Source organism: Erpetoichthys calabaricus, chromosome 13, assembly GCF_900747795.2.
Source record: "Erpetoichthys calabaricus chromosome 13, fErpCal1.3, whole genome shotgun sequence".
Lineage (NCBI taxonomy): Eukaryota > Metazoa > Chordata > Cladistia > Polypteriformes > Polypteridae > Erpetoichthys > Erpetoichthys calabaricus.
In genome coordinates this window covers 112,937,437-112,964,211 of record NC_041406.2, presented here as the reverse complement: position 1 = coordinate 112,964,211, position 26,775 = coordinate 112,937,437, and the positions used below count along the sequence as shown (strand labels likewise).

The following is a 26,775-nucleotide window of genomic DNA, read 5'->3' as shown; positions in this document are numbered from 1 at the left end:
GTCTCCCAACCGTCCAACTTGAGCTGATCCTCTAATGTACTAATTTCTAATCCTATCCATCCTCGTCACGCCCAATGCAAATCTTAGCATCTTTAACTCTGCCACCTCCAGCTCTGTCTCCTGCATTCTGGTCAGTGCCACCGTCTCCAACCCATATAACATAGCTGGTCTCACTACCGTCCTGTAGACCTTCCCTTTCACTCTTACTGATACCCATCTGTCACAAATTAAAATTCAATTGTAACACACAATTTATGTATACAGTGGATTCAGAAAGTATTCAGATCCCTTTACTTTCTGCATACTTATAAGTACTCAGACCTTAATTCAGAACTTCACAGGGACCCCTTTGGCAGCAATTACAGCTTTAAGTCTTCTTAGGAAAGTCTCTACCAGCTTTGCATGCCTGGATTTGGGAAGTTTATCCCATTTTTTTTGGCATATCCTTTTTAAGCTGTATTAGATTGGGTGAAAAGCATTCGTAAACTGTCATCTTCAGGTCTCTCCACAAGTCTAGACTTTGACTTGGCTGGATGGTCATTCGGGTCACTGTCATGCTGAAAGACACACTGTCGCCCCAGAGGCTGCAAGCACTCTGGAGCATTCTCTTGAAGGACCTCTCTGTATATGGCTGCAGTCTTCCTTCCTTTAACTCTGACCAGTCTGCCTGTTCCTGTCACTGAAATGCACCCCCATACCATAATTCTGCCACCACCATGCTTCATTGTAAGAATGGAATCAAGCTGGTAATAAGCAGTCCCTGGTTTTTATCTGACAAAGTGCTTTGATTTTTCCCCAGAGTGCTTAGTTTTTGAGTCATCAGACATGTTTATTTTTTCCTCTTGCTCTCAGAGTCCTTTAAATGTCATTCAGCAAACTCCAAGCAGGTTGTCCTATGCGCCTGATTGATGAAGTGCTAAAAACATGGTTTCCCTTCCAACGGGTTCTCCCACCTCAACAGAAGAATTCTGAAGCTCTTAGACTGACTATTGGTTTTTTGGTCATCTCCATCACCAAGGCTCTTCTTGACCAGTTACTCGGTTTGACCAGAGAGGCAACTCTAGGAAGTAGCCTGGTGGCTCCAAATGTCTTTCATTTTACAACTACTGAGTCCAGTTTGCTGCTGGGAACACTCAAAGCTTTAGAAATGATTTCATGACCTTGCTCTGATCTGTGCTTCATTATCATTTGATTGCAGAGAAAACTATAGAGAGTTCCTTGGTCTTCATGCCTTGGTTTTTGTCGTGACATGTAGTGTGAATTGTGGGACCTTATAAAAACGTGTGTGCATTTCTAAGTGATGTCCAATCAATTCAATTTGCCCCAGATGGACTCCAAGCAGGTTCTAGACACACCTCAAGAAGAATTATTGCAAACAAGATGGATGCACCCAATCACAGGTTAGGATGCCACAGCAAGTCTGAATATTTATTTAAATGTGAGATTTCAGTTTTGGATTTTTAATAAATTTGCAGACCTTTCTAAAAACGTGTTTAGATGTTGGTATTATGAGCTATTGAGGGAAGATTGCTGGAAAAATAATGTTCAAATAACGGCACATTAAAGTGTGGAGAAACTGAAAGGTCTGAATACTTTCTGAAGCCACCATAAATAACAAATGCACAGAAATTAAAAATAATAATGAAAAACTAACATTAATCATGTCCATAACCTGGGATCTAAGATTTGAGTATTCTTTTTTAAAATGTCTTCCCAAAAAATGAAGTCATAGAAAAAAAGCTCCAAAGCAACTCTTTACATTTGAATGAATGTAATTGATTGACAAGGGAGGAAAAAGCAGAAATGTGCCACATAAGTATGTCCAAGGACTTGTCTTCTCAGATATTAGGGTGTCACACATGTGCGTCTGAGGGTCACCTTCCGGGCTTATCCAAGAGTAGCTATACCATTCTGGGATGAGAGAGGACACTGTTGCTAACGGTATCATCTCTTTCTGTTCCCACAGCTCTGAGAAGAAGCTCAATGAGGGCAACTGACTCCACCCTTTCCAGTCGGAGGACTATTAATTCGAGGAGCTCCTGGAAGGTGGCATCTCATTTGGACAGAGGTTCTACCCCAGACCTGACATATTGTTTAAGAAGGTACAGCAGCCTTGTGTTTTGTTTGTTTTGCACTATTGAGAGTTTTTTTTTGTTAGAATTGGTACCTTTATTAAATGGGACAACCCAGCTGGCACTCCAACATTTATTTTGGATTCTGTGTCATACCTCACTTGACCACAAGGCGTATGCTGTATTTAAGCCTACCAGCTGGTTATATGTAAACTCCTTTTCACTGTTCTTAAAGCAATTTAATGTGTTCTTTCAGAATATCTCATAATACAAGATTTCCTTCCATACATCTCTCATTTAAGGCATGTTTCTGATGTCCTGTAAGTAAAAACTGAGCTCCTTTCAGAACAATTAAAGAAGAAACATGAAAACAGCTGTGAAGTATTACCTTGAAAACGTCTGATGCCCAAGTTCGAAAGGATTCTTCCTGTCCACACAGTTCATCGCCCTCCCCCATCTTCAGAATGCATTCAGCGCCCAGTTCATGAAGGAGTGTGTCCACCGCGTGGCCAAAGGCACAAAAATGGGGATAAGCACGGGATCCCAGGCCAAACACAGAGTACCTATAAGAGCCAAATCAAAGCCACTGAAAGTAAGAAAATGGGCTTGAAATGTTTTCACTCATTTTTTTACACATTAGGAGATCAGCAGTTGATGCATAGTCACTGAACAGGGTCTCTATTCCGTCCTCCACAAAGCTTCTCTCAAAACTCTAACAATAATGTCTAATTAGCTAATAGACCTTTCCCCATATTTCCAAATATAAAAAATTGTTTTAAAAATCCTAATCACCAACACACACAATATAAATGTGTTTATAGACTGTACCCTACTCCCTAGAGATGTTATTTAATGGAACTAGAACTAGATCCCATCTGTCACCTTTGTCCTCTTAAAGTCCCTGACACTTTCTCCACCTGTTCTGGGAATGACATCCAGCTGTGGCTCTCTGGTGCTATGTCGCTGAATCCCTCTCTATGAATCTTTCTTTCTCCATTTCTTAGTCCCCTCAAGTTCATCTCCTCATTTGTTCTCAGGTTCTTCTCTTCCTCGACCTTTCCACTCTTTCCTCACTTTTGTTTTCTCTCTTCCAGCGGAAGTTTATAATGACTGCAGCCATTTCAGCTAAACTGGTTTTAGCCTCTTGCTGCAATCCGGAAGTCTTTAGTCTCTCCTGCAAACTGGAAGTCTTCATTTTACAATCGCATCCTTCTTGAATTTTCTCCATCCTAGATCAACAACTCTTTGGTTCTGCTATCCACAGCTGGCTTCATGCTGTTCAGATGGTAAAGACCTGGTTAGGGGTCAGTTTCTCCTGTCCACCTTTCCTGGTTTTTTTTTCTCCCTTACTTCGCCTTGCACTCCTATGTGGTGTGTGTCTGTGTGTGTGTGTGAGTGAGTGCTAGTTTACCCGTCGACTCTTATTTTTTATTCTTACTTATTATGTTTTTGTTTAAATCGCCATCTCAGGTGTCGTTGGTGGGAGTATGTTTTGTTTTTGTTCTTATTTGGCCCAAAAAACGGTTATTATTGTTGGTTTTCTTTTGCTGTATTCCTTTTTTATTGCATCAATACACATTTTATCACAAAAAATAAAAATAGTCACTGAACATGCAGATAGTTTTCTACTTAATTTCTATCAGTATTAAATACCAATAAAACTGTCATAAACGCAAATTCATAACTGCTACAGGTTTCGCAAAAAATAATATCTTATGATAATCTCACTCCCTTGTTCTCCCTAATTTATAACAAGATAATCTCTTTAGACAAGCATACAAATAGCAGTTCATTCAAAAGCACTGACAAAATAATTATTGCTAATTGTGCAGAAGGCCTCTTTAACTTGGGATACATAATATTGGCAAGGGTTTGAGAAATAATCATAGGACTGAATCATACCTGACAGCACTGAGAGGCCCAGGGCTCTTTGTGTGGTCCAGTTCTGAACTTCTCTTTACTTCCTTCAGGATGTTGTCCATAGACGATAGGCTGTTGAATCGCACCTTGTAGCTCCTGAAAATTAACAACCAATGGGAACTGTTTCAAAAATCAGGGTTCTGGTTTCAGTTTACAGTAGTCACGTTTCCCCTGGGGTAATGATATCTCAATATTTTAATGAACTGAGTCCCAATAAGGAAGGGAAAATAGAATGTGCTGGGGTTTATAATCTTGATTTCAAGTTCAGGATGGTAAGAGCCATGCTGTCCATACCTGCTCATATACCTATCTGTTTCAAAAACAATAAAAAAGATGGGACGGGGTGCATTCTTACATCATATTACATAAACCCGAACATAAAATGGTTACCTTATAATAGGATAAATGAAAAAGTAAAGGCAATTTTAAAATTACACAGTAGCCACAACAGACAGAAGCTGATGCAACACAACACAAGCATGATGGCTTATGGGTAGTTAGCACTCTCCATTAGTCTAGTTGAAGCCAAGGTCAAATGGATATGAACGCTGTGCTGCGGGGTTGCACCACTAATAAACAACATGTCTAGTGAGATTTGTTTGGGATGAGGCAGTGGAACCTGAAGAAAATAATCAAAGATTGCTGGTTTGTGCAGATCACCAAGCTATGTGGGTACCCATCTTGAACAAACTTTGTGGTACCCCAAGTCATCATGATCTATGCATGTGCAGATCCATAGCTGATATTAAAATGTGCAACATCAGCAGACAACGATTTCATTCATTCTTCTCTAATGGAAGCATTTGCCATGTCGATGTGGGCTTGTATGCTCGATGTTGATGATCAATGAGATCGAGCTTCATCAGTTACACTTGTTCTTTTAACTTTAAAGCTTTCTACCCATTCATAATCTTTTTGTTGAGTCGGACTATTTTCATTTCTGAGTCAATATCCTTCAATGAATTTCAGCAGGTTTTACCGACCTGACCAAAGAAATCTCACTATAGTGCGTTATTTAACAATGGTGCAATCACAGAGTGGTGCGTTCATGTTTATTTGAATTTGGCCTCATCTAAACTGTTGTATTGCACTGTTGCGATTACCATGAAATTTTCATATTGCCTTTACTTTTTGATTTACCCTCATACTATGGCATCACTGAGTGGTATCTGCTTTGATTCAGGAGTAAACTCACTTCTTCTGTTCAGGTTGTTTCACAGCAGGATGAGACATGTCCATTAGTGCCTTGGCAAAACTCTGAACAAAAAGGAACAGATTATGGTTGAGTCATATTTATTATTGCACCAGTATAACCCCCCCCCCACATCGCCATAACTCCTCACAATATTATGACAAATACTTATTAGTCATACTATTAGTCATATTATTAATAGATAATTTAAGTTTAAATAAATGTTACACATTAACTTTGAACATGTATCAGACTGAACAAGTCTGTTGTCTGTTCACAGCAAAATCTTCCACATGCAAGCACCACACCTCAGATCAACTCCAGGCCTTTTATCTGCTTAATTGATAATGACATAACGACAGACTTGCCCACACCTGCCCGTGAAATAGTCTTTGAGTCAATTGTCCAATTACTTTTGAGCCCTGAAATGAAGGGATTGTGTTAAAAAATGCTTTAGTTGCCTCACATTTTTATGCAATTGTTTTGTTCACCCCACTGAATTAAAGCTGAAAGTCTGCACTTCAACTGCATCTGAGTTGTTTCATTTAAAATCCATTGTGGTAATGTACAGAACCAAAATTAGAAAAAAGTTGTTTCTGTCCAAATAATTATGGACCTAACTGTATCTGCAATTCAAAGGGAAGACTAATATCTGGGTGCCAAACCACTGATGCTTGTGTAAAAGCTTCCTTAAGATTATTACATTTTTCTTTTGCTTCTGTTGTCATGTAAAATTTATGAGAGATTTTTTGAGTAAGGGTAATAATATGGAAGATTGAAGAGAATCTTTAATAAGCCTTTGGTAATTATTACAAAAATGTGGAAACTATTGTACTTCTTTAATTCAGTTAGGTTCTTTCTGCTGTGAAATGGCTTTCATTTTGGTTTGGTACATACTAAGATGTGTACAGTTTTTACATCCAGTCATGATACCTGCCTTGTGAAGGATTCACATGCCAAGAGAGAAACACAGATAACGGGATGAAAATAAAAGAAAGTATGCATGACATATGCAATTACAGGTCCTATCGGCCACATAAATTACATTTCGTTGGTCCCTTTAGGTAACTCCCAAAACATCACCTCAGATATTAATACAGAGGATCGCATCACATAACCCACCAATGCAGTATAATTGAGACCCTTTCCGCTCTTACTTCTCCACTTTCTGGAGGATCCCCATTTCCAAAAGTGCTTGCTACCACCAACACCAAGTTTTCATGCTGCAGGTTGATATGGTCGTACTCGTTCATGCAGATCACCTGCCAACACAAGGGAGAAAAGAAATTAGTGTTAGTTGGATAGCCAAGTGTGGGCACTTAAATTGATATATATCATTGAAAAAATGTAACTTTGGAGAGGGGAAAATCAGGAAATTGAGTTAATAAAAGGCATTGGAACTTATAAGAAAATCAGCCAAAATACTAAAGAAGGAAGATTTAAACCATAATGATAAAAGAAATCATAAGGAGAAAGGAGGAAACTCTGAAATGGGAAAACTGAACAAAAAAAACTTGATAAAGAGATGTGAAGCTTTTGACAAAACGTATCCAAAGATGTAGAAGATTAAAAAGAGAAGAAGGAAAGTGGGTCAGTGAAAAGTAAAAGAAGAAAGGTGGGAGGATGAGAAGGCTGAAGAGAGCTACGACAAGTAAGAAACACTAAAAGGGCATTCTACCAGCTAGATCAAGGAAAGAGGAAGGCGAATTTACAGAAAGAAATCTAAAATTCAGAGACTCACACATTCTCAGGGGTTTCTGCAGGAATATTTTGGGAAAGTTTAAAAGTGATTTTCAGAGGACAGATTATTTCATATCTCTCTCATAAAAATAAATTGGAGACCAAGAAGAAATCAGAGTTACTCAGTGAGCGCCATTTTAAAGGAAAAGATTGGCTCTACAAACAGAATTTAATCTCCCGACTACAAAAGAAACTGAACAACTTATCTTTAAATCCCGACATCATTATTATGAACACAGATAGAAGGCTAATAAGATCTTACAGGCAGGATGTCTGCAGCGCAATTTCAGAAATTACCTGCACAATTGAAGATATATAATATTGTATATTTTTATGGTCAATGATTTTAAGTTCATATATTCCACTCAAATTAAAGAAGATGAGGGACGTTCAAAGTTTTTGGATGCTTTACAAATACCACAGCTTGATACTCTTAGTGCAGAAGAACTTAACAAGCCTCTGACACTCTCAAAACTACTGGATGCTATAAACTCACTCCAAAGTGGGAAAGCAGAGGACACTGATGACTATCCTGTGGAATTTTATTAAAATAATTTCAACAAAGTTAGCTTAGTTAATATTAGCAACATTCATAGAAGCTAGAGACAACACAATTTTACCTTGAGAATGTGCTTTCTTCTGTAATATCAAAAGACAAATTTGATTTTTAAAGGTGGACACTTACATAGCTTAAAACCCACAAAATCTAATACATCAGATATCTTATTATCTTTGGACACAGAAAAAGCCTTTGACAGAGTTGAATCAGATATACCTATACATCACACTGCACAAATGCGGGTCTGGCCTAAACATATCTGCATAGATAAAATTACTTTATACCAGTCCAGAAGCCTCTGTCTGTATTAACAATATGATCTCAAACTACTTCAAACTAAAACATGGTACTCAACAAGGGTGCCCTCTGTTACCATTGTTTTTTGCAATAGCCATTGACCCATTGGCCATTCATTTTCAAAATACATCAGAGATAAAGGGGGTTATTGGAGAAGGACTCAAGCAGAAAATAGCAACATACACAGATGATATGGTACTGTATATGTCAGACATATTTACGATTGGTCCTTAAAACATTAGCAAAATATCAAAAGACATCTGGACTCAAAATCAATTTGAATAAAACTGTGCTTTTTCTAATGAACTTTCCAGCATACCATACTAGAGTGGATGTCTATCCATTCATTCTATCCAAACAGTTTAAATATCAAGGGATAAACATCACAGGTAAATATAAAGGTGTTTTCAGCACAATTTTGGTAACAGGATGGAAAAAATCAAACAAGATGTGAACAGATGGTCTACCCTTCATCTCACATTAACAGGGAGAATCAGTACTGTCAAAATGAACATCCTTCCCAAGCTTCTTTTTCTATTTCAGAGTATCTCTATATACATTAAGAAATCTTTTTTAAGAAACTAAATTGGCACAACTTGATGCATTTACACGGACCTGGTCAGTAGTGCAAATTAAATCTTGCTGTACCTATTTATATGCCCTGCTTTGTATCACAGTAAATACTAATTATCATCAATATACTAATAATTTAGTGATTCGTCAGTAACTCAGAATATGGAACCAAAGCAGGATGCACTTCCAGGCACAGAAACTTTTATCTGTTGCTTTTCTATGCAATAATCACCTTTTTCAACCCTCTCAAATCTACACAATATTTAATTTTTTGAAAACATTTGGGATTAAGACACTTGAAGAATTGTATATAAATAACATGTTTTTATTTTATAAACAATTATGCTTCAAATTTAACTTCAAAGAAACACAATTTTTCCTCTATTTTCAAATTGTTTAGAGGATGTGTTCAAAACTTTTTTAAAACATGGCAAGATTTAATAAAAAAAATTTAGAATAAGTGTACTAGAGGAAAAGATGCTTTCCATCCATCCATCTATCCATTTTCCAACCCGCTGAATCCAAACACAGGGTCACGAGGGTCTGCTGGAGCCGATCCCAGCCAACACAGGGCACAAGGCAGGAACCAATCCCGGGCAGGGTGCCAACCCACCGCAGGACAAAGATGCTTTCTGCAAATGTTATCTGCTTGATTGTATACTAGGTTACTATTTTGAAAAATACTTATTAAAACCAAATCTAAAAATTCACTACAAGGCAAATGAGATCTTATTAAGGATGAAAATACATTAAAAAGAAGAAAAGTGGAAAAATAAATATGGTAACATAAGAGGGAAATGAGATGTTAGAAAGTATGAAAATACATTAGAATAAAGTGAAAGAATGAATATTATAATATAAGAGGACAAAACACATCACTGGTAGAATTAAGGCCCAAATGGACAACTGAAATGGAAGGCTTTAAACCATTTATAAATCATTTTAGTAGTGTACAAAGCTGAAATAAATCTTGTTTACTTCAACTTCATGTATCTTGGAGGATAGAAGATTAAAAGAGAAATGATAGTAAATGACCAAAATAATAAAGACCAGTCATCCAGGCAAAATAAATAATCCTACCCTTGAGTAAAAAGCCTTTTTGAAGACATCATGAAGCAGTTTGGCAAATGTCTCTGACTTGCCGGTCTCAGTGGCATACAGAATCCTGACTTTCACCCGCTTTGCCAAAGCGTGACTCATCAGACTGGCTGAGAATTTAATCGCCCTGAAAGAGACAAGTTCATTGCATTAGGCTGCCATCTCAGCATCATCACTCCCCTTTGATATCTCCCCTCTGTATGTCGTGCTTCTTACTTCAGAAAGTCTCTGAATCTTTGTGGGTATCTTCTATCAAGATTCTGCTCTGAGAGTCTCATCATGCCAAAATCCGCTTGATTTAGTTCTTTCCCCTCTAAACAGAAACTTGTCATTGTTCTTTTTTTTTTACTCCACACAGAAGTTTGCTTTGTTAATTTTTATATAAAATATAATATTTTTGTTCAAAGCACTTGTTTCCTTAAGGGCTAGTCCTCAAGTTAGTTATCAACTAAGAGAGGCCAACCCTGATCAAAAGCTTCCCAATAAACAAAAGTCTTCTTCCAAATCAAAGCGCCAAGCATTCTGTATCTAAAGTTGATGGATAAAACCACATTATGGTTCCCAAAACTGAAGTCAAGATATTCCACACTAAATGATATATTATTGGGACTGTTTACTCACAGACCGCAGACGTACCAATATGACACAGAATGAGAAACATGTTATGAGCTCAATCCCACCCTGGTCTCCAGAACAGTTCCAATAGTTGGAGGGCACAAGAGTATCAACTAAGTCACGGGTGTCGAACTCCAGTCCTGGAGGGCCGCAGTGACTGCAGGTTTACATTCTAACCATCTTCTTCATTGGTGACCAGTTTTTGCTGCTAATTAACTTCTTTTGCCTTCATTTTAATTAACTTGTCTCCGCCCCCTTAGTTGCCTCTATTTCCTTAATTAGCAGCCAATCAATACTGAGACACAAAATAAGCCGCCACATCACACAATATCTGAAGATAAAGAAAGATGATGGTCTCAGTAAGGTTGATCTCTCAGGTCACCAAAATATTTTGACGGTGTTCTTAGAAAAACAGACAAATCAACAGTTTTGGAAATGTCTGCTGTGGCAGAATGAGAGCAACAACAAGCCAATTAACAGCAAGAATCAGCTTCTCATTAAGGGATTGGTTGGAGTCCGAAATCCCAATTTAGCTGGTCATCTGTCAGCTCGTTTCACGTCTCATTTCTGTTTGGCTGTCATTTAATGAAGAAAGGAATTAATTCAGAGGACTGAATCCTTAAAGACAAGTCTATTAAAATGAAGGTAAGAGAAGTGAATTAGCAGTGAAAACTGGTCACTGATTAGGAAAAAAGTCAGAATGAAAACCTAAGGCCTGGAGTTTGACACCCCTGATAAGTGTTTATCAGAATAGTGATCCTTCATTTTATTGTAATCCATTTTCTGTTTTCTTCTACCTGCAAATTATTCAACAATGAGGGTTTAAGTAATCCCCTTTGCTTAACTACTTATTCAATAGTGATGAGTGAAGCAGGCAAGTTTTGATTCAAGTAGACTTTAGCAAGCAATTTCACAATTACAGAATTCAACATTCACTGAAAAAAGGGTTCTGGGAGGTTTAAAGTCTTTTTTGGGTTGAAAAATATGGGAAACTGTTCCCTAAAGTCTCGTTCACACTTCTCTGTCTGCCGCTGCTCTTTTCTGCAGCTGCGCAGCGCATGTAACCTTCTGTGCACTTGTCAGACCAAATCTGTTTATGCTTTATGCGTTCACAGAAGTGCAGTGTGTTTTTAAATGTGATATGCTGAATATTTTTCACACAAAGAAACACCAACAAACCCAATTGTGCATATTACTGTATTTTCTCGACAGGATACTCTCAATACATAGGAAGGAGCCCCAGCAGCCCTGCCACGTCATTAGCCAGTAACCCCAAGTAACTGTTTCTTTATTGCGAGCAGAAATGGTTGAGGTTATGCAAGCTTAACAAAACTTTGATGTACAGTACTTTTCTGTTTCATCTTTAGAATTGCGATCACCAAGATTGTTATCATCAAAGTGGGTATAGTGCTACCAGAATATGCTCAATAAAATGTCTACATGTTACAGGAAATAAGTCGTTATTTTTTTCACTACAAAGGTTTATTAATAACTAAATGACAGATAGTAGAATGCTAAATTAGCAAAGAAAGTGCTTAAGATCAGAAGTAAAAATTTTTCTTTTTGTATCAATAGAAGGGATCCCGCTATTAATTCAATTTTGTGTGAATTATTTCACTCATCACTGTTCATCAAGTAATGGCCAGTGCACATTAACAGGTCAGCCCAAAGACTGTGGGCCTCTCCACCTTTCTGACAGCCCCTTCTACCATCAAATTCCCCCAAAAGCCAGACATCAACATATCTTAATGGAGACTTACTCTGCAACTTTACGGAAACTTATTTTCTTCTTATTTTTGTAATCATTATTTTTCCAGGGATCCGGCTGTATGGAAGAAAGTGAACAAAAGATTGTCAATAAAAGTAATCACAGACAAAATCTACAAAACTGAGCCTATGGAGTAAACACCAGTCAGTCCAATACTGCACATAGAATTGGAAGTGTGCTTTAGTGGCAATGGACTAGAAGCAAACGTGAACGTGACACCAGTATAGGAGATGTTCAAATTCTGTGATGAGTGATGGATGGTACGCATGGACTGGGCTGGATGAGTTAGTTTCTTACCTGGTCAGGAAGCCATGGTAATGTGAGGGCAGAAAGAAATGAATAGTGTTCCCTGCCCTATCCAGAAGGTTGGCAGAAAATGCTAAGATAAAACCAGTGTCCCAAAAGGGATGGATCAAAGAATCTTACCAGTATATTAGAGAGAAAGGGGGAGACAACCTATCTGGACTACATGCTACCCCGAAATACTAGATGACAGTGAACCTGGTCCTCAGTACCCATATGGACACCCGCACGGCATGCTGGCAACTGTAGTCCCTTGGTGCAACCCTGTCAGGGTTCCATGGGTTTCACCAGGGGGTGCTGCAGGAATTAGCAATCCCTATTTTGTGGGATCTCCACATGATCTAAAAGTTCTTCATATGGACCACGTCCTAGCACCAGAAGTATCCCAAGTCTTAGATAAAAAGGAGCCGCTCTGCCTCACCCAGGCAACCTGGAGTTTGGTGGAAGAGGACAAAGCTCATCTGAGAGGAAAAGAGAGAAGCGAGAATACTTGTGCTTGTGTTATCTTGCAAAAAAATTGTAATGGCATTTGGTTATAATAAACCTTTTATTTGAACTTGGTGTTTGTGTCTGTAAGGTTGTGCTTGGGGTTAGGAGCTCAGTGGTGGACCCTTGTGGTCACAGATGATACGGTGAATTGTACGCTTACAAAACAATAATATTATTTCCTTCATCCCTAAAGTACACAATATTCAACTTATTAAATAGACTCAATACTGGGATTTTTAGAAATTTAGTATAATAATAATATATTTGTATCCTTTGAAACATGCTTTAAATGTACCTTTTTACAAAAACCATTACTGACAGATTTTGTGCAATAAGACATGGCAAATTTCCTCACTGGTCCCTCAAAGTCTATGGTAGAAATCATACTCTATAGCTGAGATGTGCTATCTATGGTATAAATTACACCAGTGCATCGCCAGGTAATATGAGATACTGTAGCACTGGGAAAGGGGCCTTTAAATTAGATTTCCAGAAAATGAATGGAAGTTAGCCCTAAATTAAATATGTGCTCTCTTAAATTGCACAAAGCATGGTCTACCTCAATTCAAAGTTGTACAAAACACATGTCTCTCTTAACTAAGCAAATTGTACACAAGTCAGGGCCCTATCTGTTGGTGATGTAACTGGGTTCGTGCTTCACTGGATCACTTTTTCTGGGAATGCTCCCTTTTCAGACCCTGTGGTGAAGTGAGAATGTGGACTGTGGCATTGTGCAAAATTTTAAACAAAACACAGCATGTTCGGCGCCATCCGGGGATGAAGGTGTGTGTGGATGCAAAGCCAGATAACCTCATGATTGTTAATGAGGAAATTGGCTGTTCATGTTAGCATGTGAAGGCTCGATCAGCCTGGCTGGTTTCCTCATTGACGTTCCATGGGTCGTGAGGTGGAGCTCAAAGCACCTACAGAGGATAAAAGAAGCCTGAGCAGGATAAATAGGGAGAATAGAAAAATAACAGAAGAGCAAGAAAGATAAAACCAAAAAAGAAAGTAATGAGTAATAAAAAGGAGAGCGGAAAGAGAGCAGCAAAGCAGTTAGGAAACCCTAGGAAAGAGCGAAGTAAGAGGCACTCCAGGCACAGATTGGATCGCACTTGCTGCACTGATGAGAGTTGGACTGATAGAAGGTTCCTGGGGATCCCACGACTGCCAAGCATTGGGAAGATGAGGTTCAGCTTGTGGTTGCTGACTAATGGTGGCCGGGATGATGATTCAGAGAGGGGCCGTGTTGGCTGGTTGAGATAGTTGAGCATGGTGAGACGAGTGTGAGAGAGAAGCACTACAGAATAGAGAAACCCAATCCTGACTGGTCTTATCCTTGGGTTTTATATCTTCTGCTAATTCAGATTTTAACTTCTCCACAGAGCACATGTTTTTATGGAATTGTTTATTCATTTATTGAGTAGGCACCATACTTTTGAACACTCATTTCTTTGTGAATAAAAGCACTAGGCACTTTCGCACCTACTCCTGTTGTCTTGTGTCCTCATTGCACAGTCCACCATTAGTCTATCGGCTATCGACGTCCCGGATTCAAGGAGGTAATGCCAGCTACAGGCAACCTGGGCATCACAGACCCTATAGGAATAAAGTCCTATCTTATTTAACAGTTTTGTATTCACAATGCTCCCTACTTGTTTTATTGGTGTGTATTTCAGCTTGTTCTTGCAGTTATCGCTGGGTTTTTCACACCCTTGCGGGGTTTTTGATCATAAGGAATCTACCTATTTGGTTCTTGGTTGGTTTTGACCTTCTGTAATGTTTTTGGTATTTTTATATTTATCGCTTTGTCGCCATTTTGTTTTTTTCTTACGTGTGCCACCATTTACTTATGGGTTACCATGATAATGTGTGCAGCCTGTGTTGTCACTGAGGCAGTGGAATAAAATGTAGCCCATTAGGCCACATCTCTGTCCAAGACTGCGGATATCACACTTATTTCTTGTAACTCAAAATTCGAACTTTGTTTCTAGTACAGTAATGAATTTTTGATCTCCCTTTTAACTTTGATTTTTGCTTCACGTCTTACAGTTTTGGTGCTCGAAATTTTGGACTCCTGAACCTTTGCTTGCCCTTGGCTACATTCTTTCTCCTGATCCTTTCGTTTTATTTGGTGCTATTTTTCCATCTTAGCACAATGCTAATCATTTAATGGCTGTGTTTGAGGTAACATTATATTTGATTTTATTGTTGTGAACATGCAATTTTGACATCCCTGAACCCATTTGCTTCATTTTTTGGGGGGATTTTTGATTTGTTTCTTTTTGTGTATTTCTATATTACTGTGTTACTCTGGCGACAACATTTTTTTGTGCTTTTGTGTGGGTCGAAGCAGTTTTTAATGAAAAAAGAATTGTAAGAAGTGTCGAAATCAATATAAGGTTGAAACTGAAGGAACAGAAAAATTCATAACCAGAATAAACTAATAAAAATGATCACTAAAGTATTTTTAGAAGAATCTGAAATTTCAGACAATAGGGGAATGAACACTCTGATCTTTTTACAGTCATGTTGCTGACACATCCCTTTTCGTTTCATCTGGGAACTGGCAACAAAAATGGTGGCGCCTATAAGTAAACACTATGACACTATGGGAGAACATGATTGATTTTTGGCATAGTTGAGATAAAAAAATTTTATCTTTTAATAAAAAAAGATTCTTTGGTCTTTGAAACCCTAAAAATGATATTAAAAAAATTAAAAGACCAAAGAACTGAGAGAAAAAATTAAAGTTGCCACCCAACTCATGAAAGTGTGTTTTTGGATGGTTACCACCATTTTGCATCTGACAGTTATTCAGGGCTTCTGTGCCTGTTACCAAGTCATGCTACATGGAAGTCACCTCGTCATCAAACATGACATGGCAGCCCCCAAACAGCAAGCATCTACATCCCTTAATGTAAGAAAGAGACTGAAGAATCCAAACTCCATTTAGGACTTTCATAACATTTCCTTTGATTATGATTTTCCGGGTTTGGGTTCTGGTGTGGGCAGCATGGTGGCGCAGTGGTAGCGCTGCTGCCTCGCAGTTAGGAGACCCGGGTTTGCTTCTCGGGTCCTCCCTGCGTGGAGTTTGCATGTTCTCCTCGTGTCTGCGTGGGTTTCCTCCGGGTACTCCAGTTTCCTCCCACAGTCCAAAGACATGCAGGTTAGGTGTATTGGCGATTCTAAATTGTCCCTAGTGTGTGCTTGGTGTGTGGGGGTGTGTGTTTGTGCGCCCTGCCCGGGGTTTGTTTCCCACCTTGCGCCCTGTGTTGGCTGGGATTGACTCCAGCAGACCCCCGTGACCCTATAGTTAGGATATAGCGGGTTGGATAATGGATGGATGGAGGGTTCTGGTGTACAACGACTTTTCAAGGTCCAATTACAGTCCTGAGCTACACGGTTCCTCTAATTGTTCATTACAATTATGGCTTAATTAACAATTTACTGTAATAACATACAATACGCTGCTAGCAGGTCTCTTATTTACACATTTGGAAGAATCTTAACCCACCTTCCATAACACAATAATCACATTTTAAAAAAAGTTAACACAACAAGAAAAAGTTCAAAACTTCTAAATTAGGCAGGCATGTATTAATATTTTCATCAATTAATTGAACATGCTGAGCCATTGGTAACCTTTTTGGATATTTCAGCATCTTTCAGTGATTAATTATATACTGTATATTTTTTTCTGTTACTGCCCTCTAAATGCATAGGAGAAAGGCTTTCAAATCTAATCTGAATAAGCCTCATTGATCTGTGATTTATTCAAAATGAAATCCTATTAGGAAGCCATTAAGATCAATGATATTCAGGGAGTCACTACAGTCTATGTATTTAATGAGCTTTGCACTCATAAACTGCCACCTGCTTATAAAATATTATTATTTTATCCACCATATACTGTATATTTTTTCATTCAGTTATTGCACTTATTTTTCCTTTTTTTATAGATTCTTGCCTTTTTTGTTTTCATTATTATGCTCTAACTGTGACAAAATATTTCTTATGCTCTTCCAAGAGAAATGCTGATAAAGCTTTGTTTGCAGTGATATTTTCTGGAATGGAGGACTCCAAGTTAAACACTGATTTGTAGCAAAACAATATTATGTCTGCTCAGCCCTGAGACGTTTAAACATTGGCTGCAGTAACACCTGGAGAAGACAACAGCAAACGTGCTGAAAGGACCTCAGTTGACTTGTCGACTTTCATGGCAGATCCTGAGTCTGGATTTGTATGCTGAGATTATTTATTTTAAGATAACTGAAAAATAATTATTTGCATCCAGGGGTGCATTTTCCGGAAATAATTAATCTTAGAGATTAACGATTTCTGATGTGCATACTTGAAGTACGAGTTACTTTTACATGTGTTTCCCAAAACACTTCTTAAGCAACAGTTTTACAAACAAGCATGAAGTATCACTTAGTTAACTCTGCCTCTGAAGTCGCCTACAATAAAGCATCACAAATCAACTGAAAAGCAGTCTATTGGCAAAACTTTCATTATAAGGTGATGCTTTAATCCTTCTGTGGGATGAAAAATAAATTGAGAAAATAATATGAAGTAACCATAACATCATAATTTAATAACATAACTGGTCCAAACATATAAACATGCACAAAACTGTTTCTGAAACAAACACAGAGGAATGGCAGACACTCCATAAAATATTTTTAGATAGTAGCAGAGTGTTGTTGTTTACTAAGGAATGCATTTTCTTTGGGCGGAACTCCAATTCATAGCATCTCTGGACCCAGAAGTGCTTTCTTTGTGCAGTTTTGTACAGTTTTGTACAAGTACTATTGGGTCTGGCATGAAAGAGGCTTCCTCGTCTGATTTGAGGAATTGGAGTCAGGTGAAGGACATTTACTGGACAAGGTTTGGAAGAAAAAAAGGAAGGATTTGCGACTTGTTTATTGAAGGTGCAGATTTCAAATAAAGGATTATTTGAACTCGTGGCTGGTCTTTGTTTAGTTATGTTGAGGTTTGAGGGTCCTGAGACATCCCCTACTGGTTTATATTTATATACACTGTCACAAGCGGCTGGGGGACAGACCCAGCCGGGACGCCTGGAAGGACTGCGAGGTGGTGTATTCGTCCTCAGGGCCACGAGGGGGTAACCGCCCTGGATCGGGAGAGGACCACGGGAGAGGAGCAAGGAGGCTCAAGCCCGTTGGGACCTGTGGCCACTGTCAGGGGGCTCCCCGAGCCTCAGAGAGCTCAGGAGGCATTCACTTCCGCCACACCCGGGAAGATGGAAGAAGAGCCTTCCAGGGACGCCTGAAGTGCTTCCAGGTGCAAGAGCAGCACTTCCGCCACACCAGGAAGTGCTGCCGGAAGAACATCGTCAAGCACCCGGAGCACATCCGGCTGAGAATAAAAAGGGCCGCCTCCCTACAATCAGGGAGCTAGAGTCGGGAGTGGGAGCAGGACAAGGCTCCCGTGGAGAGAGAAAAGGCTGCCCACGGACATTCAAAGAGAGGCCTGTGTATAAGGTGATTAGTGCTGGGAGCACAGTGTGCTGTGCGGGACTGTGTTGTGAAAGAACTGTAAATAAACGTGTGCTTTTGGATAAAGATGTGGTGTCAGTCTGGTGGTGTTCGGGCATGTCTCACAACACACATTGGAAGATGTGTTTTTGAGGGTAGCAGGGTGTGCTTACCCAGTGGTCTGTGTGTTGATCCCAATGTCCCAGTGCAGTGACAGGAACACTATGCTGTACATATGACGCCATCCTTTGGGTGAGATCCTCACACCTTGTGATCATTAAAAATCGATAAGCAGCTTTCAAAAAGATTAGGTTTTACTCCAATATCCTGGCTAAATTGTTCATCATGGTCTCGTCCTTTCTGACCCCTTAATCATCCCACATCTCTAATTGGCTGCCTCTCTCACCCTTTCACTTACCTAACAGCTAATTTTCCTCACTTTAAGTTCCCAATTAAGAAGACGTATTATGTCCAAATCTTATTGAAGAATTTCATCACAAAGGCTTATCAACAGTAAAAATGAGTACACAGGCAATCCTAGCACCGAGAAACGATGAAGTCAAATGAATTAACGCCAAAAATGTTGATCAGTTACACGGCAGATTGGTTAAATCTGTATCAATAGACGATGTTGAAACAGTTGGTGGTGATCGTGCGGAAGATGAAAACAACTTACAATATACCGAAGAATATCTACAACCGTTAACACCGTCCGGTCTTCCTCCGCATGAATTACTGTTGAAAGAAGGATGTATCCGAGAAAGGTAATATAGTACATCTTTAGAGGATAACATTACTCAACAAAGGAGATCTTGATATGCCATTCGTATTAAAACGTTTACAGTTTCCTGTTAGAATAGCTTTTGTAAAGACAATTTACAAATCTCAGAGAAAAACATTCGAAAAAGTCGTTTTATTGAATAGAGAGAAAGAAACAAAATTCAATCACAGGCAGTTATACGTTGCGTTGTCACGATGAAAGTCCAAACACAGACTCGCAATTCAATGCAATATTGACCAAAATTTAATTCAAAAAGTTATTTTACTGAAGTTTTACAGTAAAAGTGTAAGTTTAAAAAGTTTTTGCGTGTTAATTTCAAAGCCAAACAGAACAAAATCATATTTCGCAAGAAATAACTCTAACACAACATGAAACATAATTTACTTTCAAATTATAACATTTTACTATTTTTTAATATGGTTAATTACTCGCTGTAATGTGTGACAGATGGCCGGGGTCCATGCCTGGCCAGGACGCCCCTTCACCACATCTGCCAGAGGGGCAAGGGTGGGAAGCCCAGTATCTCCCCCTGGATGCTAGATGGCAGCCTCCCTGGGTTGCAGCGGTGCCTCGGACTCCCCCAGGGCTTCATGGGGATTGGAGTTCTGCGCAGCTATTTGGGGTTCCTCAGGCGCCGCCAGGGCGTGCTGCCCCTTTTGGGCACTGGTTTCACCACACCCGGAAGTGCAGCCGGATGTCGCCAATCAAGCACCTGAAGCACTTCCGGGTACCCAATAAAAGGGAGCCAGCAGCCACCACTGAGTGGCCAGAATCAGGAGGAAGAGGATGAGGTTGCCAGGGAGGAGTGGTGGTAAAAGAAGAAGAGTGTGTTGGCTTGAGGTGATTTACTGTCTGTGCTTTGGGAATGTGTATTGCCTGTGGGACACGGGGAAGACGTGTGCCCACAGGGGAAGAAAGTGAATAGTTTATTTTATTTTACCCGTGCCTCCCATGTGAATCAGTGTCGGGTCAGGCACTGTATAGCAGCGGTCTTACAAATATAAAATAGTTAGTAAATTGTACATCTACATTCCCATACACAAGTTGCAGAACTGCAAAGAGGCTAGCGCCTAGTGCAGGCACAGGGTTTGGCAAACTAAGCATGCAGGGGGCAAACCCCCCTAGTATATATATATGAGCAATGTGGTCAAAAGTCACATCATGAAGATTATCAGTGTGTACCTGATATTCGTCTTGTCTATAGTTCAGTGATTTTGAGCATTTTTGAGTGGTGAATATCTGAAGCACTGAATTATCTGGCACATTTACATTGAACCATACCAGATGGGCGAACAAAGCAAAAGGTTACAAATAAGAGACATTTTTGAACCTAAGGAAAGGCAGGAACCCAACTGGACTATGAAAATCCCTGTAGTTTCAAATCATTCACATCTCTTTAGTACTGGATGAAACCCCTGCAGACATCCATACCTGATACCAGAAGAAAGGGCTGATAATGTAGTTAAGCATTTCCTGGTGGAAGACAGGAGTAACACTGCCAGAGATAGGTGGGACAATCCAAACCCAGTCTGCAGGACACCCCCCACGTTCACGGAACTCATTCTGCATGTGCTTCATGAAAGATTCAGAGGCAGTGTGGTGGTCCATGATGGTCACTTTGGCCACCTTCCAAGATAAAAATCAAGACTTCAGTGGAGTAATAGTGAACACAAATATAAAATTGTATCGACTCTACATTCTGATTCTGTACAATGAATGACACCACTTTATCAGTTGCTTCCTATTTTTCATACCATTTAAATTATGAGCAATAAAAGGTGACTTCTCCCTCTGAGAGCTGCATTCTGAGGTTTCTTTCCTGACTGGAACACCAATAAATATTTGGAAATATTGAAATGTTTTATTAAAAGAGTGCTGTATTTCCAAAAACAATCATAAGGAATGATAGCCATAGCAGGTTTATATCTAATTTTGAAAATCAATCGTCACATGGCAGAAGTTTAGGCTCACCTGAAAACTGTGCAAGACAGCAATGTTAACCTCCACTGTGGCCTGATCTTTCCAGAGGGACAAGTTAGTCTTGGTGTCAAGTGCCATGTGCTTAGCCACTTCCTGCAAAAACAGAAAAACCGAAGGAGCAGGAGTTGGGATATGAAAGAGGAAGGGGTGAAGGTGCACTTTAAAGAGTACTGGGCTACAAGATGTCTGGATTGCTAATTAGGAGTGGGATTTCAGTTTTGGAGTTTTAATGCAGGCAGCTTTGGGTGCCATCTAAAGTACACAGACAGATGCACATCTTAAGAGTTTTAAAGCTTTTTTAGTCAACTAATTTGACTGACCCTTCAGCTCAAATACTGCCGGTTTCACCTCACTCTCATGACTGTCCAATACAATAAATTGCAATGCAGTTGCTGTCCCAGGAGGCAACTCTCCCTACTACCACAGATACTTCGACATGTGTAGTGTAAGAAATGAAGGAACTGATCTATTGAAGCAACACTGGCAGTCCTTTCTACTACCTCTAATTAATCTTAAATCATATCTCATTCTCATTTCTTGTGAGCACTTCTTCATATTTCAGCTTCATGTTCTTTACAACTGACAAAAGTCACATCTCTGCTCACTCCTGACTAGTGTTTTCATTTCATGAAGTGAATATTCGGCCTAGGCAGACCACAGGTGACTCAGTAGGAGCTCTAAAACTGTGTCTTGACGTTGTTATATTTTTTGGATTTTATTCTGTTCTGGTGACTATCTTGTGTGTTTCTTGGGGAGCATCACAGTTTGGTTCCCATTGACTGGGTAGATTTTCCCAACATTAGGGGACTTATCTCTCAAGGTCATAACCCGCAGGTGATTGCAGCTACAAGTTTAAAAGGTTTCCCATTTCACCATGTCTTATCTATTTAGCCTTTGCTAAACTGACTTTGAGAATTCCTTGCTTTTTTTTAATTGATCTTTTTGGCTCCTGACTTTCGCTTTATTCATCTGACCTCAATTTTCGCCCAATTTTTTGGCTTCTTTGATTTTTCAATCTCGCATTTTTCTGTTTCACATCTCTTCCAGGAATACTCCACCCAAAAATTATATTTTTTACTTAATCTATGTTGTTTGTTGTGATGGCTGAAGAAAAATGTATAATGTCATGTTTCCATGCCGAATGGAGATTAGATTTTCTGATATAACAGCGGCCTATGATGACCAATACTGGCAACAGCAAATAATATCAAAAAGTCCATGAAAAAAAATTCATGTTACTTGTGTTGCATAATCCACATGCCAAATCATCCAGTCTCACCTGTTTCACTCATCACTAGTGGTAGGAAAACTGCTATCCACAAAATAACCCACTCAGACACGGAGACCACTTCTACAATCCATACACAGTAATTGAGCCTGGATTCAAATTCTACCTGACCAGTAAGATTTTAACCACCACATTATGGTGCCACCTAACTATACTGTACATTTATATGGTAGAGAGTACACAAATTACTGTTTTGGTTATCCTAAAAATATTGTACTAGTCTAAATAGTATTACTAAACATTTATTGCATTTATGTAATTTATACCTGTTTGACACAGGCCAGTGCAGGTTAATACAATCTCATTGCCTGAAGGACTGCACTATGGTGTCCTTCATGGACACCAAAGAGAGGCCCGTGAGCAGTAAATGAAGATTACACAGAATTTAATCAGAAAGAAATTTCATACCCCAAGAATGTTGTAGCGATTGGCATCACAGAGGTTCCTCGAGCCAATCTCTGAGCTCAGATACCACCCATTAAAGGGGGACGCAGTAAACTCCAGACCACCAATTTCCAGCAGCAGAGACGCTACAGCAGGAAGAGCATTCCACTTGAGTCCCAGGTCAGCAAACCATGCATATCTACAAATATTGGAAAGAAAGGCATCTGCTTAATGAAACACAGAAGAAAAAAATAGCAGAGGTGCTGAAGAGCAGCACACCAGAGAAGGAAGGATAAAAGGGTGACACATATGAAGGTCAGCTCAATGAAATAAGGAAGCAAAAAGTTATAAGGCCATAAAATGAAGAGCCCACTGAGACCTTTATATGATCTAGAAAAACATTTAAAGGGTAAAAATAAAGACGATACAAAAAAAAAAAAATCAGGAAAAAGAAATAATGTGGGAGTAACAAGAAAAACAGAGGACAAAGGATTCATTCAGTGATGGAAAATGAAAGAAGAAACCAAACATGGGAATTGAATTAAGAATTTGTGTTAGAAATGAAAATGAGGTTATCTGACAGAAGAAAGAAAGAAAGAAAGAAAGAAAGAAAGAAAGAAAGAAAGAAAGAAAGAAAGAAAGAAAGAAAGAAAGAAAGAAAGAATACTGCATCTTTTTAATAGAAAATATGGTAAAGACGTCACTGTAATATTGTGTTACGCAGTGCATTGAAAAAGTATTCAGATTCAAAACTTGCAACATGTAAAGGAAGGAGCACATAAAGGAATAAATATTACTCATCCTATGTGGTTTGTAGTGATGGCTAAGAAAATCTTCTAATCTCATGTTTTCATGCACAAAAGAGCTAACAAAGTTTAGTCTTTAACGCAGGAATTCCCAATCTGGGGTGTGAGATGGCATTTCAGGGGTTGTGACAAAACGAAGGTTGCGTCACAGTTCGGCAAAATTAAGTGAGGTTCGTCGTCTGACTTTATCGTTGTGCAGTCGATGTCTTGTACTGTTCCTCCCGCTGCTAATACACAAGCGAGGCAAGCATGTTGGCAAAACGAAACCTCCAAAGACAGATAGTCGCTTAGTTGCTAATGCACAAGTAATGCAAGCACGTCGGCAAAACAAAACCTCCTAGGAGAGAGATGCCCAGAGTAGTTCCTTTCAATTACCTGACATCATTTCTGATGATTTCAATAGTTTCTAGGACCCCGTGCTTTTTACAGAATGGGCTTACACTGCTATTTATAGAGAAGCACAGATGTGGGGAAGGGTACCCGGCAAACTCAACATGGATAGCACTGAACATGGATAGCACTTGTCAGAGAGGCCACTGTGATGCCAACTGTCACTGATTGAGTTGCAGAAGTGAAGAGAGGTTGTTCATGATTCAAAAACCTCCAAGGCATTGCACAAAAATGGCCTTTATGGAAAAATGGCAGGAAATAAGTGCTGACTGAAAAAAATTGTCCTTTTCCATAAAGAATTTGCAAAGTATCCCCTGGAAGTTACTGCAAAGACGTGTCAGAAAGCCTTATGGTCTAGTAAGACTAACATGGAACTTTTTGGTTTCAACACTAAGCAGTACGTGGGGTGTAAATGTAACACTGGACCTCAGACAGATGGCCCCATTCCCACTGTGAAATGTAAGTGTTGGCAACATCACATTTTGATGTTGTGCTTCAGAAGCAGGGACTGGCAATCTGGACAGCAATGATAGCAAGATGAATGCTGCATATCCATTACCGACACCTCCTGAAGAAAATCCTGCTTCCCTTGGCTGGAAAGTTTAAACATGGGAGGGTGTTTGTCTTTGAACAGGATAATGACCCAAAGCACACTGCTAGGGCAACAATGGAGTGACATAAATGAGGAAAATCGAGGGCCTTAAGTGGCCCAGTCAGAGTCCTGACCTTAACCCAGATGTCCAAGTCACTTGGCACAGCTTGAGCAACTTTGCAAGGAGGATTGTACAAGTCCTGCTCCATCATAGGGTGCAAAATTAACATAAACGTATCTAAAAAGATCACTTGCTGTAATAGCTGAGAGAGGTGATTCAACCAAATACAGAATGATGTGGATGAATACTTATAAATTATTGACATTTCAACTTTTGGAACTTAATTTTAAGGGTTTATAATGTTCTTACTTTTTTGGGCATCCCTATGAACAAGTGTGCCTGATTTACAAATACAAATCCCCAATCAAACTGATCATAAATCCCAGGTTGTGATAATTGTTTATGTAAAAAAGGTTTGGAAGCTGAATACTTTTTCAAATCACAGTATACTAGAATGAAGAATTGTAACACTGCTCATTAACAAAGTAAATGTAATGTCCTTGTTAATACAAAATTATATATAAAAGAGAAAAGGATTCAGTTTAATTTGCAGCCTAATTCTTGCTTCCAATTGTCCTCTCGGGAAGAAAGCAAACTAAAATGAAATAGAACATTTGTCCCATAATAAAAGCCAGATTGAATAATGAGACAAGGGGATATTGGAGTAGAGAGGAAATGAGTAGAACTAGTTAAGTGTAGAGGTGGAAAAGGTGGAAAAATGAATAAATGCAACATCTGAGCTATGAACCAAGGACATAGCAGAGGTAGGAGAGAGGGACAAAGAAATCAGAATCATGCAGGCTTGAAAGGCACAATGAAGAATAGGCATATGAAATATGAAAGGAAACAATGTAGATATGGTAGACGTTATAATATAGTTGAAGAAGTAATAAAGTAGTCATAGGAAATGTTGGAAGAGGCATGAATATTAAAGAGACAGTCTATATGGTGCTGTGTAGATGAAAAGTAGGGGGTAGGGAAGATAATGACTAAGTCATAAAAGGTGGGTGAAAGAAAGAAAGAAAGAAAGAAAGAAAGAAAGAAAGAAAGAAAGAAAGAAAGAAAGAAAGAAAGAAAGAAAGAAAGAAAGAAAGAAAGAAAGAAAGAAAGAAAGAAAGAAAGAAAGAAAGAAAGAAAGAAAGAAAGAAAGAATATAAGAGGGGGCAGTAGTAGGAAAGTGGAAAATGAAATGGCATTGCAACTGAAGGAAACTACTCACTTGGGATGGCTAATGGGCACTTCCAGGATGAGATCTGGAGGAATCTCAAATAAGCAAGGTTCTTCTCCAGCTGCCTGGAGGATCAGAGGAAGAACATCAAATCTTCCATAGCGGGGCTCCCATCCCATCTGAATGCATATCTGTGTGAAGAAGACATGGCAGCTGGATTGCCGAGGTTGCAAACTGAAGATCTCTGACATCCTTTTGGCGGACACATTCCGGGGAGCTCAATGGCAGTGCCTACTAACACTGCAGTTAACTCAGGTAGTCACTTGGTACTTCTACTAACTCACAAAACTAAGACAGTTGTATGACAATCAGAGGAACAAAGTAAAAAAGGCAGTAGTGTGTCTCAAGGCAGAATTACCATCAGCAGAGCCGGCCTTAGGGCGAAGCGAATGAAGCGACCGCTACGGGCCCACAGCTGTAGGGGGCCCACTGCGTCCTCGGTATCAGTTTGCTTCGGGCCCGAAATTGTCTAGGGCCGGCTCTGTACGGTTACGGTTGTCAGTGTCAAACAGAAATCGTCAAAAAATTATGGTTGTAGATGCCAGGAAAACGCATTTCTGCAGCTCAGAATGCAGGAAATCGCTTGGTGGCCGGTGCTCTGCCCCGGACCCCCTAGCTGCAGGGACGGGGCCCTCGGTATCAGTTTGCTTCGGGCCCAAAATTGTCTAGGGCCGGCTCTGCCATCAGTCACTATAATGAAGACCTCAGTGCCAAGAAACCAACTGTTATGATTCACTCACTTTAAAAATTTCATGTTTTTAGAAAGTAAATTAAGTCTACAGACTTTCATAGATGGTTATCGGGGTTTTAACGATGAGAAATTCATAACTGCTGTTTAAAACTCTCCCTGAAAAAAAATATTTAAATATTCTTTACATTTTTTTACAACACTATTTTTCTTGGCACACGTGCCATGGCACTTTGATATCGTTGTCATGATAGGTTGCTACGGGCATGGCTTGGCTGTCACGTCACTAGTGAGATAATATAAAAGTCACCATATAATTACTGGGGACATCCTACATTGTTGAATTCTTCAAAAAAACTTTTGTGGTTTGTTTCTCTAATTGTTTTCATGCTTCTTTATATTTTGTGTCTCAATTAATCTCATATTTCCTTAATGTTCTGGTTTTGTTTG

General features: G+C 39.3%; 1 protein-coding gene across 1 annotated transcript in view; it reads right to left on the bottom strand.

Moving 5' to 3' along the window:
- LOC114663801 (nitric oxide synthase, endothelial-like) overlaps window positions 1–26,775 on the bottom strand; it is a 60,726-nt gene that overhangs the window by 21,809 nt on the left and 12,142 nt on the right. Inside the window, exons 7-16 of the mRNA XM_028817723.2 lie at window positions 25,629–25,768; window positions 22,585–22,759; window positions 20,880–20,981; window positions 20,340–20,534; window positions 11,827–11,891; window positions 9,434–9,578; window positions 6,342–6,446; window positions 5,188–5,249; window positions 3,975–4,088; window positions 2,461–2,635 (exon numbers count right to left, since the gene is read on the bottom strand). Coding sequence (XP_028673556.2) covers window positions 2,461–2,635; window positions 3,975–4,088; window positions 5,188–5,249; window positions 6,342–6,446; window positions 9,434–9,578; window positions 11,827–11,891; window positions 20,340–20,534; window positions 20,880–20,981; window positions 22,585–22,759; window positions 25,629–25,768 — 1,278 coding nt within the window. The remainder of the gene's footprint in view (window positions 1–2,460; window positions 2,636–3,974; window positions 4,089–5,187; window positions 5,250–6,341; window positions 6,447–9,433; window positions 9,579–11,826; window positions 11,892–20,339; window positions 20,535–20,879; window positions 20,982–22,584; window positions 22,760–25,628; window positions 25,769–26,775) is intronic.